The sequence below is a fragment of the Platichthys flesus genome, chromosome 14, assembly GCF_949316205.1.
Source record: "Platichthys flesus chromosome 14, fPlaFle2.1, whole genome shotgun sequence".
Taxonomy (NCBI): Eukaryota; Metazoa; Chordata; class Actinopteri; order Pleuronectiformes; family Pleuronectidae; genus Platichthys; species Platichthys flesus.
Window position 1 is genome coordinate 16,714,349 of NC_084958.1, and position 17,105 is coordinate 16,731,453.

A 17,105-nucleotide genomic window follows, 5' to 3' on the forward strand; every position below is an offset into this window, starting at 1 on the left:
GGTTTTAAATCACTGCAGTCACAGGAAATCGTATTTTTCTCATCGAAATAACCTTAGCTCTCACGTGACTCTATAACGGACACTTTAAAGGTCCAACGTATAAGATTTAGGTAAAAGGGATCTATTGGGAGAAATAGAATAAAGTGTAATCCTAGTTATGTTTCCACTAGTGTGTGACCATCTAAATTGTTGTTTTCTTTATATTTTAAATACTTTGACAACTGAAGGCTACCCCAGGTTCTCTTTCATGTTTTGAAAGGGGAGGGTGAGGTGAGGGTTATTCAGCTGCAACATGCAACTTCACCACTAGAAGTCAATAAATTCCACACACTGAACCTTACAGACAGGAAAGAATCAACCCTCTGCACATACACCACACCCGTCAAACTCGTGTAGTCTCTGGAGATGAGACACGATTGCTACTGTCGACTTGTACACAGTGTGTTTTTCAGGCGTTTTGTCAACAACATACCCTTAAGTGTCCCTGCACATGTTATTTACAGTAACAGTAAACCACATTGACTTATGTGGCACCATTTATGACTGAAGACATTAAAAACCCACTGAAGGTCTCCTATGTTAAATGGGCCGAGCGTCATCCATCACTGTGTTTATTTATTTTTTGGCACATTAAACATTATCAGTCAAGCCTGTGAATACAAAGGAGCGCAGCTGAATTTAATACATTTTTAAAGTATAAGAGGGGAGAGGCCAGCCTTTAAACATCTTAATTGAGTCAGAGACACTTAGACACGGAGCGGTACTGGATACAGTTGACGTGTCATGATGTCATCATAGTGAATTAAATTACTTGATTTTGGTGGAAGAAGCAAAACAAAACAGGCTCTTGACTTTTTGAAATGGCAGAACCTCAGACATTTTTATGATGGACCTGTTCCAACATTCCCTTTCAGGTAAAACATATTGTTATAGGAGGATTGAAAACCACAATAGTCCCAATAATCACATCAGGCATCATATTGCATTTCCCCCAGTGGACATCTTTTAGATTGCCTCCTGACTGTGGGAATGTTGGCATTGTGTGCTTGACATTTCTCAGATGTTTATGGATAAAATCTTTTATTTGTAGTTTTACAAATTGCAAGCCTCTATCATGTGGTGGGTAATGGTTGCTATGGCCCCTGTGCTTGGTTACTAGGACAGAATATTGATTCAATCCTCAAGGGCTGTGGTCATATCAGTCCCCCCATTGTTATGATAATAAGACGTCCCCGGGTTGCCAATGAGTGATAATCTTGTTTGGTCCTGGGAGAAATGAAAAGGTTTCTCAGAATGGTGCGGTGAACTTTTAACCCCAATGAAATCCCAAACCCCATTAGTGGTCAAGCCTTAAACGCTCTCACACATGCAGCCAATCATATCGTAGGAACGCGTGATCACTTGGACCCACGGAACATTTTGAATATTTCACATATGTGGTCACAAGAAAATGCAAGAAATACAGGTCTGAAATCAGATGGTTTATTCATGAAAAATAATAATGAATTAATGTAATATAGATTTGTTTTCTTTAATTTCTCTAATGAAATGGTTCAAATGTGGAAATATCTGGAACTCCATTATGTCCTCACAATAAACATGCAACCTGTGGCATTTCTTGTATGTGGGCACACAAGACGGCAGAGGCTGTAGGAGCGATGAGAGAATAATAACACGGTGAAGGTGGTGTCCAGATTGAGAGACTTCGCCTGTGAGCACAGACACACAAGCAAAGCAGCCATTCAGCAGTGGGATGGATCCTGACTACTAAAGAGGAGAGAGGGAGACTGAAAGAGCGAGAGAGAGAGCAAGAAATGGGGGAGTGGTGGGAGAGAGAGAGAGAGAGAGAGAGGAAGCGAGAAAGAGAGTGAAAGGCTCCACACGGCAGAATATAAATCTGTACGTTAACAGGGCTAAAGCTGGAGGTCTGCAAGCGGCTTTAGTGGTTATGCTGGTGGGGGGTGGACATTAACCATCAAGAGGTGGTCTCCCCTATTAACTGAGGATCTGTGCAAATAAGGAAGTGGGACCCGTGGAAGCTGCGAACGCCGGTTGTCATGCACAGTGGTGGGTTGGTCGGAGGTCCGTGACCCTCTCATTTTCCTTTCTGGAAGAAAAGGGAAGAGCAAAAGAGACACGAGACAAAAAGGAAGGTGCCAGCAAGAGACCAGTGAGCCGTTTCTCTCTTTATTACCTCCATTCACAAAACCATTGCATCCCATTATCACAGCGATGTAGAGGCATTCTCTCCGATTGGAGGAGGAAGGGTCCCATTGAGTGCTTAGGCTTAGCACCACTCTCAAAACGCTAGCCCTTTTCATTGCGGTCTCCCCCCTCATCTGTCGCCTCTATCCTCACGTCTGCTGTTCCCTCTGTTCTTCTCTCTTCTCTTGTCTCTTGTTTTCTTGTCCCTTTTCACACCACTCAGGAATCAGGAGGCATTGCGTTTTGGTAGAAGTGGGTGTTTCTGGAGCTGTCATTGTGTTTGGTGCTGCTACAAAGGACAGCTGAGCGGAGAGTGCGCGAGACAGCTTTGGAGATAAAAAAGCCGCCTGAAAGAAAAGAGGGGGACCTGGGACTACGGGAGCCGCTGACAACCTCTGGAAGGTGAATGGTGATGAAAAGAAAACTGTTACACAGACTGACAACCATTTTAAGGTAGCTATTTATTCACACCATTACCACCTCCTTTAGGGAATAAAGAAGCAGCGTGGCAAACCAACACTGCCAGTTGGATTCAGCTATTGCTGTTGCTAAGCAAAGTCACTAACCTGAAGTTCTTGGACAGACAGTGTTGATCATCCCTCTACAGCCATGAAGGGAAGCTCAGAGGAAAGCATTGAAAGCACCAGGCCCTCAAACCTGCAGGCTTTCGCTAACATGTCCACCCTACATGGCATGAGTCACATATTCGCCTATGGACACATGACATTCCGCCGGTTCCTTTGGTCTCTTTCGTTCCTGGGCTCTCTGGGCTTGTTGATGATCGTCTGCATGGATCGAGTGTCCTATTACCTGGAGTATCCTCACGTCACCAAGCTGGACGAGGTGGCTGCGACGAACCTCACCTTCCCGGCAGTTACCTTCTGTAACCTCAACGAGTTCCGCTTCTCCAAAATCTCCAAGAATGACCTCTATCATGTGGGAGAGCTGCTGGCCCTCCTCAACAATAACTACCAGATAGCCAACCCACACTTGGCTGAGCCCGAGGTTCTGGCCGCCCTTAAGGATAAAGCCAACTTTCAGAACTTCAAGCCCAAACTGTTCAACATGACTGATTTCTACAACCGCACAGGTCATGACATCGGTGAGATGCTACTGCAGTGCACCTTTCGAGGAGAGGATTGCTACCCCGTGAATTTCAGCACAGTAAGTTATCCTTCTCATCTTAACATGCTGTAATTCTGCATAGTGTGTCTGTCTTTGTCGTTTATGTTCACATGATCTTACATGATTTAATGCTGCATGTGCAATATTTTTTAAACAGCCGCCTGGCTTTAATGCAGCAGGTACTAAGTCCAGTGTTAACGCTGTGGTTATTTCTGAAAGTCTTAGTGTTGTCAGCAGTTAGAACAGCTGATTGTTGGTTCTGTTGCATTGTGCGCTTTTGTCCATGCTTGTGCTGTGCTGAGAGTAAGTAGTGAACAAAACTTGAGATAAGGGTAAGGTCCTGAGATGAAATGCAGCAAAGTTGATCCCTTTTTTTTGCCATTACTTACTTGCTTAGTGATCTGGAGCTGCTTGACTGCCAGAAAGAAGGACATTATTTGTGTGTGTGTGTGTGTGTCCTTCTATCTAGATGAAACACTGAGGTCCAATGGATAGTTTAATCATGCACACAAGTCTTTGTTTTGGCAAATCTTTCAGAAGCTTCTGTAACATAGTTCAAATTGAGGTTGCTAACTGATTACAGCTTTGTCACGATGATGGTGTCACTGCACTGTCTCCTGTCCTTACTCTCACCCATTGTTTATGCTAATCTTTTAAATATCCATCATGCTCTACATTTTATTGTGGAAAATTAATTTCTTACCAAACACTAGAAACAGAGTAATGTCCGTTGTGCATTTTAAAGTCGAAACAAGATTGAAAGCTCTGTGTACGCGCCATGTCACTATCTAACAAGCATACAGACAGTCTTCATTGACTGCACAGTGTATGAATGATGCCCATTGAGCTCTAAAGATTGTTTTTGACATGTGTCAATCGTAAATCCTATGAAGACATTTATAGTGGTTGCTAACACATAACCAATTAATTTAAACAGACACAGCATCATGAACCCATCCCCTCAGTTATTTAATGAGTTGTTCTGAAGCAATAAAATAAATTGGATAGAGCAGAAAGGTAGTTCCAGGTGACATCAGACGTTACACCCTCTTAAAGACCCCAACACAACCAATTACTGCTGCTGCATTATAATGTATACTGCGTGGCTGTATATTCTTAAAACAGGGAATATATGTAAGCCTTAACGTAAATGATGGCACTATTTGGTGTTCGTGGTGTTTGGATCCGTTTAGAGTAACATTCTTAGACCTTTAAAAATGAAGTGCCACAGTTAAATTTGGACAATAATTAATGGCTCTTGTGATTATGTTGCTCTTGTCATCGCTTGATCGTAGTTTATCTGAAATGTATGTGTATCACGATGGTGCTGCAAAGGGTTTTCCTGTCAGTCCTGTGCTCTGTGTTTTTGTGTAGGAACCAACTTTGATTGCTTTCATTACTATTAACCTATTTTATTCAAGTGAAAGATCACTTCTAAGAGCAGCAGGCAAAGCTCTCTTCGTCTCTGTTTGTATGTAACATTTTATTAAAACGAAAAGGCTGCATTTTATTATGATTGGTTAATCTTGCTGTGTCTGTGTCCTATATCCCATCTCTTTAAATGGTGGAGAAACACCTGACTTACTTACCTCTCAAAGGAGTCTCTCCACACTAAAAAGTTGGAGTTCTTATCTTTGTTGTATCTTTAATAAACTCTGAAAGAAATGCTTTCAGTTCTGAGTGACTGACTCTACAATATTCAGAATTATTCAAAGCTGCCCTAAACAATAATTTAAGGTTTACTTTTTGATCTAATTCCTTTTCGATTTGCTTCAAAAGTATTGTTACATGTTTGTTTCCAAGCAGCAGTAAAGGGCAACTTGAGAAACAAATCATTCCAGGGAAGCTATTGATGTCGTATTGCTTGGTTGCATCAAACGAGCCTGCAGCAAGAAATGAATGAACTTAGTGATGCTGTATGTTGTTTTTTTTTGTTGGGCAAATTTGTTGGTCCAGAAAAACTGTGACCTTTCACCTGACCAAGAGTTGCTGTAGACAGAGTTGAGCATTCTTGTTCTTACTCATCCGTCACTGGGTTTAGTGGTTTGGATGGAGTGGTTAAACCAGTGCCACAACGCACAGTGTTGTGCGCCCAGTGGGCAGAAATGTGCTTGTCAGGGCTTGGACAAATGCCAGGACGCCAAACCCTGTAGCAGTGTTTGGTGCTGTATCTGATAATAATCTCATACTAACTTCAAACACTGTGGCTTGCTCACCAAAAACAGTAACTGAGTTCATAACCTGCTCGAATTGGAAAAAATTATATGTGCTGCTGTTTATTAGAACTCAAGACACGTATATAATTTACCAGGTTGTATGTGGTTGACTTTATCTACCGATACGTGCTTATGTTGTTTTCCTCTCCAAACACAGAGTCGGTATTGACCGCCAGAATACTGATCTTTAGAAAACGACTAAAGGAAATGTTCAATTATTCAAATTCCCACACAGATATGTTGAGAGGATGATTTACAATGCAAAGGACTGAGGGAGTGATGAGCTTTGACCTTGAATAAATGAAGGAAGAATTCCATTAAGTCTGGGTTATGATGCAGTTGAGAAACAAAAGCATTCAGAACGTTTTGCATTGTAATGGGTGGTTGGGCAAGGGGAGACTGGCAATTTTTTTTCTGATGCCATTAAACATTTGAATCCATTTTAATGACTTTATGGGGCATATGTTTATTATTAGTATCATGAAAAATACAGTTTTTTTTGTGGCCTCTGCAAGTTATATTTTTGTACCACCAGTTGAAATTTAAAATACAGTTTTCAGACACTGGCATCAGTACCAGCAGCCAGTTTAGTATTTATCTTTTTATAATATTCTGGACCTTAAATGACCAGATGACTGATTCCTGTGCTTAAAATACTTCCGCAGTGAGCTTACTCTTCAGAATAATGAAACCCATTAAACAGAGTCTCTTTGATGAAGAGTCTGAAGTGAAACAAAGTTCAAATCTTTGGTCCCTTTCCCTCCTTATTACATTGGTAATCCTGAAACCTCCACTAAGGATTTTTCTATTTAAAGACTTGTAGTAGGATGAAACAGATTTGGATTTTGACATGTTGGCACTATATCAGCAAGTAGAAAGACTTCAGTCCAGTCCCAACAGTCTCCTTAATTTCAATCAAGCTGAACCAAATTTGAATATCCATGAAAAAAATATTGAGAAGTTGGTAAAATCTCAATTAAGTGGATTCTCCCCCTGACCTAATATCCTTCCACCATGTTCCGTTGTAATCTGTCCAGTAGTTTTTGTGTAATGCTGCTCACAGACAAACAAAAGCAGATGAAAACATTACCTCCTTGGCAAACGTAATATGTATATGGAGGCATATCGACATGAATAGATTAATTACACTTAGTTGGTTGTATTACTGTTGTTGAGGTGGTATTTGGTGTTCCCTGTCATATGACATATGATTCCTACACACTGTGCCTCTGATAGACAGCATGATAGCCTATATGACTAACACTGTATATAAATGGCACCTCGGTCAATGATAGACCACAGCAAGTGAACAAGAGGTTGATTATCATAATCTGATAGTTCAGATACAGTGCTCTATTCTTAAGCCTTGACAGGTCACACATCCCCCTGGGCTACATTTCTGTCCATTTCTTACAGAGTGTATAAAATCAGCATTCATCATCACATTCTGCTGAACCTCTGTCTAAGACGTGAGTTGTCTTTCATCTCATCATCCAGATGACAGCAGGTGCCAAGGGGATGAGACGGAGCTACAGCGGAGACGACACAGACTGACACAATAGCCGTTATCAGGCATGAACTGTGGAAATGTCCAATTTTCTACAGAAATTTCTACAGACTTTTTCTGTTGGGTCTGGACAATGTGCCAACTTATCCTTTCATATATTCAGAACGCAGGATAAGATTGTCTGGTTAAAATTAAAAACAACCAATTGCCAGATTATTTAGGTGAGGGGGGGGCGTCTGGGTGGAGCATAACCTACAACATCCGCTGTGGAAATCACAGGTTTTAGTAAAAAACACATCAACACCATTTGACCTCATCTCTAATATCTCTTGATCATTGTTCTCTAAGATGACATCTTCTTCTTTGATGTCAATGTGTACAACACCTTTTTCATCCCAAGATATTCATATTCTTTTTGCCTTTTTTCATGTGTCGGGTGTTACAACCAACCAACCACTCGCTTGTGGTGAATTTTCAGTCCTAATCCTGTTGTATTCTCACATTGCAGAGAATGTCCACATCAGCTGAATCTGACATTTGCGTTATAACATACAGCCCCGTCATGATAATCTGGCCAATATATTTCTGAGGCCATGATATTGTTGGCTCGTCACAGCCACTGTATGTCAGCAGTGTTTGTATATGTTGGCTGATTTGCAATAGAGTGCAGTAAAACATGCTTCAGGTAATTTTATGACGCATCATTTTATTGTTTGTCAAGCAGATCCATTTGTTTACATTACTGCAGCAGCTGAATTGGCGGAGTAAATCACAGTTCAGCAGACGGTGATACAGATTATTTTTAATAATAGGTATTAGGGCTGCACGATTATGGCCAAAATCATAATCAAAATTCATGATCGTGATAAATAATCATGATCAATATTGCGATCACGATTATTTATCACGATTATTCATTCATTTTAGGGAATTTTTTTATTGCACTTTCATGTTTAAATGAACAAGAACACTGCTTCCACTTCCATTTTTGTGCTACATCTGGCTAATGTACAAATCTTTGCATCAGTATAGGTCCTTATCACAGTGCATCTCGTAGAAGGAAAGTATAAATAAAATAGTATCAACTCTTTTTACCCAAAATTTAATCAACACAGAACTGCTTTCACCTACATGTTGTGCTACATTCCAGCTAATGTGCATCAAAATAAAACTTCTATGGTTCTTATGTATTTCCCCCCAACGTTTTTCATAAAGAGCAGGTAATGCCTGTTTGGAGAAATAATTGCGCGAGGGGATCACAAATCTCTCGTCTAGTGTCTTGACCATTTTTTGAAGCCTTCATTGCGCACATTTATTGGACACATGTCTTTGGCCAAATGAAATGCGATTAGATCGGTTATTTCAGCGTGTCTTTGGGAGGTGGATGGATACGCTGTCGCGCTATGCAGGGTCGCTGTTATGGTTTTCTGGGTTTGCGTCAGACATAGACCGAGATTCAGTTGGTAACTTTAGCTTTGGCCTTAATGCATTCGTCGTACTGTGGTTTGTGGTGATTTTTCAGGTGGTTGAACAAGTAAGTTGTATTGCTATGCGGCGCAGACACAACTCTAATGTACTCGGTGCATATGATTTGTTCCTGGTTAACATCGCTTGCCCTCAATCCAAAAAACTCCCAGACAACGGATGATGATCCTTTTCGAGGGACTACCTCCTCGTCTTCTGCTCCTGACATTACCTTTCACACGTGACCTGCAACCGTCTGATCTCTGTTCTCTCTCTTCTCCTACTTATACCGGAGTCGACTGCAGGAAGAACTTTTTTTGAGGCTGCCGCTGCAGGGTGCGTGCATGACACCGACCCTCTCGGTCTCCCCTTGGTGGTTGGCTTACTGTTAGTTGAGGAAGCGCTTGATTTGATATGAAGCAGAGCACGCATTTTAAACGTCAATATCGCTGACGATCATGCTCATTTAATTGTGGCAGACAAAATCGTGATTGCAATTAAAATTAGATTAATTGTGCAGCCCTAATAGGTATAATGATCATCTGCAAGACAGCCTGTAAAGAAATGGTCGTGTCAGTTAAGTTTCAGTTGATAAATATCAAACTGTCTCATCAAGGACATATTGACTTTCCAGAAATTTAAATAATAACTGCACAGGTGCATATTTCCACCAAAGTATATAAAGTAGTTCCCTTTATAAAATTGATGTATTAACATTTTTAAATAATTATAATTTCAATCTTAAATTTCAAACTAGTTTTTAAATCAATTATAAGAGTATGCTTCATTACATTTTCACACACATTGATTCTGTATGAGACAGATATCATTTGCATTCACTAGCAGTTGTGCGACTGGCTAAGGGCTACGTGATATGGTTAAAAATAATATCAAGATAAAAATGTTATATCTGTCAATATCAATAATCGTCATTATAAACATCACCTTATTATTTATATTAGGTTTAGGTTTTAAGACTTAATAAAAAGCTAGACATTTTTAAAATCTTAGGCAGAGGAATTTCCTGACTGCTTGCACAATGCAAAAGAATTATATTGGTATGTTTATGACTTATGTCACATTGGTATCGATGATATTTATTTGCGACAAGTTTTGTTCCTGTTTTATCCGAGCATACCTTGAATAAAATTTGAAACTCATAATTTAGTAGCACTTAAATAGCACGTACTTATAGCACTTTGTAGTTTTGCTTTATTTTGAAAAAATTGTACTTTCTTGATTCTTGTTGTTCTGAGTTTGTACCCTTGGGGTTGTATGCACTTATTGTAAGTTGCTTTGGATAAAAGCGTCAGCTAAATGAAAATGTAATGTAATCACACAGCCGCTCACTCCAATGTATGCTCATATAGTGTTTGCATTACCTTTGTCAATACTTACTGTCATAAAACGCATAATATTATTTTTGGAGTCTGTAGCTCTTTCCTACAAAGCCTTCATCGTGCGTTGTTGTTAGGACTTTTTCTTAAACCTTAATATTGTTGTTGGCTGCCAAAATCCAAGGTAGGTCACGGTCTTACTGATTCACAAGCTCAAACTTCTGTTTTTATATCTTCGTACCACATTGGGAGACAAACAGATGTTCTGTATGAGTGGATTAATCAAGATTACCTTTACCCCTGACACTGGAGCCTAGTGAACATTTACATCATAATTTCAGAGACCATCTAAAAACACTTCACAAAGCTAATTACCATGAAATTTAGCAGTGTTAAAACAACAAATCCACAGACGGCTCCAGCAGCTAGTGTGCGAACCTATTGTTAAATGTATTCATAGGCTGTGGAACAATAAAACCTGTTCCCAGTACCAAGTACAGTCTTTTAATCTGCATTATTTAGCGGATCGGTTTGAGTTTAAATAATAAGTTTATATATCCATACTGTGCCACTCAACAACAGCAATTGATATGTGAACATTGTAATCGGGAGCAACATTGGGAGTCAGGGAAGAAGAAAATAAGATGCTCCACTGGATAATGTTACATGAGTTTTTCTAGAGGTGATAAGTTGTGAGAAGAATGTAGCAGAAAACTTAGGCGCAGAGGGAGATGGGGGGGGGGGGGGGGGCAGGAGAGCATGGGCAGCAAGATAAATGTATACTACAAATACAGCTCGGGTGCAATACATTTTTTTTAATGAAAAATCCAGGACCAGTCTCTATATGTTTTCATAGAAGGCAACTTCAAATTTCTTTTAACTTTGTAATTTGTTGATGTATATTCACCGAATTACAATGCTAAGGGGGGGGGGGGGGGGGTCAGCACCAATCAAATATATTCGGTAAAACGTGGTCATATCATAGAGATCTTTTTGGTCAGATATTCGTATATTGTTTGATGAGCCTTCTGTATCCAATCCTCTAAGTCTTTACTTTCGTTTTTGCTTCAATTTCCATCACTATCTTTCCTCTACTGAAGCCATGCGAACCAGCCAGCTCCTTACCGGTGGTCTCATCACGTTCCGGTGGGGAGTCACTGTACCGTCCAATCTGCCCCCAGGCCCAGTAGCACTGCTCAGAGGATGTATTCTAACCATACCACCATGTGCTACTGGGGAAATGATTGCAATAGTTTAGACAGATATGTACAGTGTTGGCAAGATAAACAGAAAACTGTGTTTAAGCCTTTTTTTTTTCTTCAATAGGTCCTTAGCCTATACCATATATGGAGATATTTTGTTTTCAGAATCCGTACATACGTTGTCTTTTTACTTTATCAGGGTTTTCACTTCACCTACAGGGAATGTGTCCTTGTAATGTGGCACAACAATAGGTGAGTTAAAATAGAGCTACAGCGAGGGGGGGATCAGGATACCTAGAAACAGTCATAAATACAAAATATTTCATGAATAAGAATGCAGGCTATAATAAAAATGTAACTGGCACACTGCCTCACAGAGCCAGTGAGGAGGACTTAGGCAGCAACGCAGGATTGACAAGGATAAATCAGACCTTCCTGGTTGTAAAGACAGTGATCGACAGGAAGAATACATTCCAGATGAGGGAGACACCCCAGCAGTGTTAGCTTCAGATGAGAGAGAGAGACCACAGTGCACCCCACAGCTTCACTGTCAGGTGACAGAGAGCCCAGAGTGCTCCCTGCAGCATCAAGAAGAGCCTGGTGTGACCCAGAGAGCTTCCACTGTCTGAATGTACTAACTACAATGATCTCCATAATGTTTCCAATGTTACAATAGTGTAGTACATTTGAAATGATAAGTATATGCATTATAAATTAACGAAAAGGCCTGCTCTTTGCCGCAGGAAAGAGACCCACTGTTTTTTTTCTGCTTTCTGCGTCATACGTGTAAGTGGGCAGATGCTCGCAGGATTTTTAAATTGAAACGGGGGAAACATAGCTGAGGCCCATTCCTTAGAGCATGACAAAGATGTATAGAGAGTGATCGCTGCATGTGTAGTAAACAATGGTGAGAGCCTGTTTTTCTCTGCCATAATTTCTTTTCCATTCATCAAACCTGATCTAAAAATAAATGCATGATACCTTGGAAAAAGAAAGTATCTAAGTGAAAAATAAGATGGCATTATATTTGAGGAATAGAGTTCATTAAGGTTCAGCTTGAACACAGGCATGAGTGTAGTGGTGCTGTATATTGTATTTGTATTTGTATATTGCATAAACTGTGAAGGGAGATTTTTGTGTTTCAAAGCTAGAAATGTATATGATTTTTCCTCTTGTAGTGAAATGCTGCCACCAATCACGTTGGATCTTTTGGTATAACTAACCTATGGCATTCATTGATTTTAGCATTTAAGACAGTGTCTCCATCCAAGCTGAGGCAAAAGTATGTTCTTCAGGATGAGGTGAAAGACCAATGTCCCTTCTTGTGCTATCGATCCATCAATTTCAAGCTTTGTACAAGGTTATCACATAAATATATAACACTGCTAGCAGGCTTATCATCCAAGGCCACACAAATTAACCAGAGAGTGTATCCACTTACCACGACACCACTACAATACTGACTACAGGTGAAACTAGAATGACAGTGCATACCTCAGTTCAGAAGTTTTTACGTTATCCTGCTAAAACCCAACTCAACAAACAAACGTCAAAAACTTCCGCGACAGAGGTAATAGTTCAGGGAAGTTTGTGACTGCAGCCTGAAGCACTTTGAAAGTAAAACATCGGTGTAATACACCAGAGTTGAGAAGAAATTAAAGGTCATGAGTGTAAATATTTCAGGCTTCGTTATTTTATCAATAATTATTTGTGATCCAGACTTATAAAAGCTTGCTGGTTAGAAATGTTAAGTTTGGTTTAGCATGCCCCAGACTAACCCTAACCCTAACCCTAACCCTAACCCACATTTGAATATTTATATCTGATAAACAATAAATCTGCATTATTTAAACAACAGTTTTTGCAGAGACTGATAGTTCATATGAACATGACACCTTCTGTCTTATAACCCAGCAGTAATTATTTTGCATGGTTTCACATATTTTTGACTGAGTTAAGGTTCAATTTGCGGAAAGCTGAAACTGTTCAACTTGACTTCATCCTTTGCCATTTTCCCTCAAACTAAAGTTTCTCCTCTCGTCTAAATTCCAGTCAGTGCGTCTCCAATGGCCTAATTTCTGCCTGAGATTGCCTTATGTCACCACTCATATTTATAATCAGCAGATAACAAAATTAGTCATTACAGCTGACTGCTGCCGCAGCCAAATGGTGAGGTCTCCTGGTTTGTCCTTAAAGGATCCCTATAGGGACTGCTGCTTGCAGTAATTAAAAGTTAGTTTGCAAAAAGCAATTCCTGATGGGATTTATCATGTGCATGATGAGGATCAGCTACTGCATTATAATTTTTCATATAATGACAATGAAAGTAAAGTTTTGTTCTGACTTTTATTTGTTGCTGTGACCATAGACTGTTTAATAAATAAAGATAATAGATAAAGATGGTCGACATTACAGGTCCCCTAAAGTGAAGCCAAAGCATCTTGATTGCCACCTGGTGTCTGGCTGTAGTATAGATTTAAATCTTTGCTCCTCCATGTTAGTTGATGGGACATGGATCAAAGTACATGTTAAATATATTTCATGTAGTTTTCGTTCTCATTGATGTATTTTCCAAGAGGAAACATGTCTACTTAGTTGGGTTTTAAGTGGTTATTTGAAGCAATACATGCTAAGACTGACTCACGATTGGTCGAACGTATTTTTCGAGACCTCGCTAAAGTGACTGTGACTGCAGATATATATATATATATATATATATTTTGCCTTCATTTCTGGATTGTGGAACGAGGTAGAGACATGCTGTCCATCTTTATAGAGACTGGAACTCTTTATGGTCTGCTTCAGACCTTGGTCAGAAATAGGGATGTGTGTTAGACAATCAACATTGCACAGATTACCACAGCAAGGGTAACTACAGCAATAGCAGCACTCTCACCATTCATAAAAACTAAAACTCATATTCCTAGCAGAGTGGCTCAGGAGAAAACCAATGATGGACAGATACACAGATAAAAGGTATTTGTGGGAATGTCCAGAGCTAGTTTCACCAAGTCAATACATTTTTTTATTGATTTGTATCTGGCACCAAGCAGGAAATTGGAGCCTCAGTGTATTTTGTATTGTGTATTCTTCCATTCTTCAAAACGTCACCATTTATCTCCATTAAATCACTGGGAACGGCACAATAAGTATCTCATTGGTTCATTATCTGGAACGCAGGTCCAAGGACAGAGGGTGATGCATTAGGTACAGACTGTAAATCTCTCTGAGGGGAATTTTTGATCTGTCATTTCTGCCTTTGTAAAGAAAATTCGCGGACAGGGGTTGTGTTTTGAGGCAGACCCTGGGAGGTCAGAACTGCTTCCTGTTTCAAAGCATTAGTTCGGACTAATAAAACATTTCCTTTTGCTCTGCCCATCTGTGAATTCAAAAAGATTGTGAAGTGAATATTAGTGATGGCAGGATTGCTACGGATTCAGCACAAACATGATCGGTGGAGAATTCATTGAACTGATGGGAAGACTCCGATATGGGAGCGGACAACGTTTCAGCTGAGTGATTAATTCATAAAACCCCTTGTCCCAAGGCTTTTATTATTTTAAACTGAAAACCTAATACTGGAAGAAAATGCCAACCTAGTTTGATTAATGTTCTTGACTTGCAAGTATCGAAAAATAAATACAAAAATATGTTGCTTTTATAAAACAAGTACCGCTATATTTCTTTGGTGTTGCTTGGACATGATAAGCATTTTACCTTCTGTTTGCATGAGCGCTTTTTTCCATTAACGTACAGCAGCACAACGAGGAAGCCCAAATGAATATGTGTCTGAATAAATGGATTCTGCCCCCCTGCATGTTCAGAACGTTTATTAATTTCAACTAAATCTGCCCCAGAGCTTGAAAACAGGCGACGCCTTTAGTCCCTTACATTTAAGTCCATCGTGCCACTAATCGCACAGACAGAGTTGTGCTGGAAAATAATTTCACTTGGAATTACCTTGATTGTGACCTGCGTCGAACCATCAAAAATAGGACTGCGGTGCTTAACTCATTTGCATTCACGCGCCATGGTGGTTCATTTTTCTTCACCAAGACTTGATTAATTTATATGACGGACAAATTGTCAACATGTCCCTCTGTGTTGTACAAGCCTAGTTTACGGTAGCACTGCTCCAGTTTGGTTAAAATCATTCCACTGACACAAGTGTTGGAGTGATAATAAACAGAGAATTATGATAAATAGATTATTTATATGATTTATTATTAGTAATAGACATATGTGTTTTTTTTCCTCTTAATGAAGATGAAAAAATTCTTCTCGTGGCTTTTGCTTTGATATCTTGATGATATGAGATAGCTCGCAGTTTAGAGTTACTGTTCTTAATGAAATTAACCTTGAAGGGATTGGTATGTGGCTCTGAGCTTTCCTCTGGCTAATTTTTTCTTCATTATACCCACTTAGTTTGCTGTCATTGCATAATGTGGTCTCTTGTGATTTTTCCATTCCATTTGTCCTGTAATAACCGTGGTCAATACTATTATGATTCCAAATCCTTTAATTTGTGGTTCATGCTAAATCCTGAATGTCCATTTTGCTTCACACATGGGTTTAATGTGAATAGCAATATTAAATCCCTTCATTCTTATTCTACATTGCACAGTTTTACATTTTGAATGGCCTCATCTGGGCACCCTTTCAATATGTCGAGTGATGCACAGAAGGTCTATGGCCCTGAAAAACTTGTGAAAATCCAATCTTACATTGCAATGGATAGAAGTCGAGACATGCTCACAAATAGGACTCGAAACATGTTTATTTCTGTACACTGTTATTGTCTGTGGTTCCAGAATATGGCGCAGTTACAGACACAAAGCTTTTAGATGATATGATAGCCTGCAGTCAGTGGCCAGACAAAAGGTCACACATCTGCCATGAGAGAAACAAACCATTTCGCCCTTCTCTTTGTGTTCGTAACCCTCTGAGCTCCATTTGAATTTTTTCTTTTGAACACTGATGCAGGGAGAGATTTTAGTCAAATGTTTAACCTGATTTATAAATGGAGAAGTCCTTGCTCTTTCCAAGGAATACAGAATGTACGATCACAGCTTCAAGTGTGCATTATTTAACATTTCAGAATTTGAGTTCACTTGTTGATTTTTATTGGTTCGTGTCATTGCTATTTTCTTAAACCCAGAGCTGACAATACAAATTATTTGCATTATTGGCCAATCTGGAGATAATCAAGCATATATATGTATATAAAAAAATCATCACAATTTCCCAAAGCTCACGTTGACGTACTCATTTGGCTTATTAGGTCCCATCAGCCTTTCAAAAGTGAAAGGTATTCATTTTAATGTCATAGAAGACAAAAGAAACCTGGAAATAATCACATTTGATTAGGTGTAATTTTTCAGCTGAAAATAAAGGAAGAACAAAAAATTACATCTTCACTTTGACATCATAAAACCATTTTAAGTTTTAATAATGCAATTGGAAGGAGAGGTGTGCTAACGATTATTTGAAAACTAAAATAAGTCTTAAGTACCTCTTTCTCAGTTGATCCGTTTTCAACAATCCATCACCTGCTAAATTTTGTTTCAAATAGTCAGTTGGCCTTGGATTCATTCTTACTTTATTGATTGCAGTTTTTGTCAGGTTATGTTTTTATGTGTCACGAGCCATTGTATTAAATATAACATTCCTCAAGGAAGTGTACCCGGCCCAACTATGTTTTCATTATACATCATCTTACTTGAAAACATGACTTGAAAACATCAGGCCAACTACTCTCTGTATGCTAATGACACACAACGGGTTACCTCTGATTTCCCAAAAGACCCCAGTCCAAACCAAAGCAGCCAGGGAAAATCTACATATCTTCCCTATATACTTTGACTCGATCTTAGCAAACAAGTTAAACTCAATGTCAGACCTTTGTTCAATTCATAAACATCCTAAAATACTCATTCACACTTTTATCACTAGCCAATACGACTATTATAATTCCTTTTAACAGGATAACTTCAAATGCTGCAGCCAAAGTCTTAACTAAATCATCTCGCATTACCCCACTGCGCTGGGC

At 39.3% G+C, this 17,105-nt stretch overlaps 1 protein-coding gene across 3 annotated transcripts in view; it reads left to right on the forward strand.

The window, feature by feature from the left end:
* The first annotated feature begins 1,903 nt into the window (after positions 1–1,903).
* asic1c (acid-sensing (proton-gated) ion channel 1c) overlaps positions 1,904–17,105 on the forward strand; it is an 84,788-nt gene continuing 69,586 nt past the window's right edge. For 2 of the 3 annotated variants that reach the window (XM_062404107.1, XM_062404106.1), the window contains exon 1: positions 1,904–3,369. In XM_062404107.1, the coding sequence (XP_062260091.1) occupies positions 2,815–3,369 (555 nt within the window). In that variant the 5' untranslated portion in view covers positions 1,904–2,814. The remainder of the gene's footprint in view (positions 3,370–17,105) is intronic. The other variant, XM_062404104.1, reaches the window with a different exon arrangement.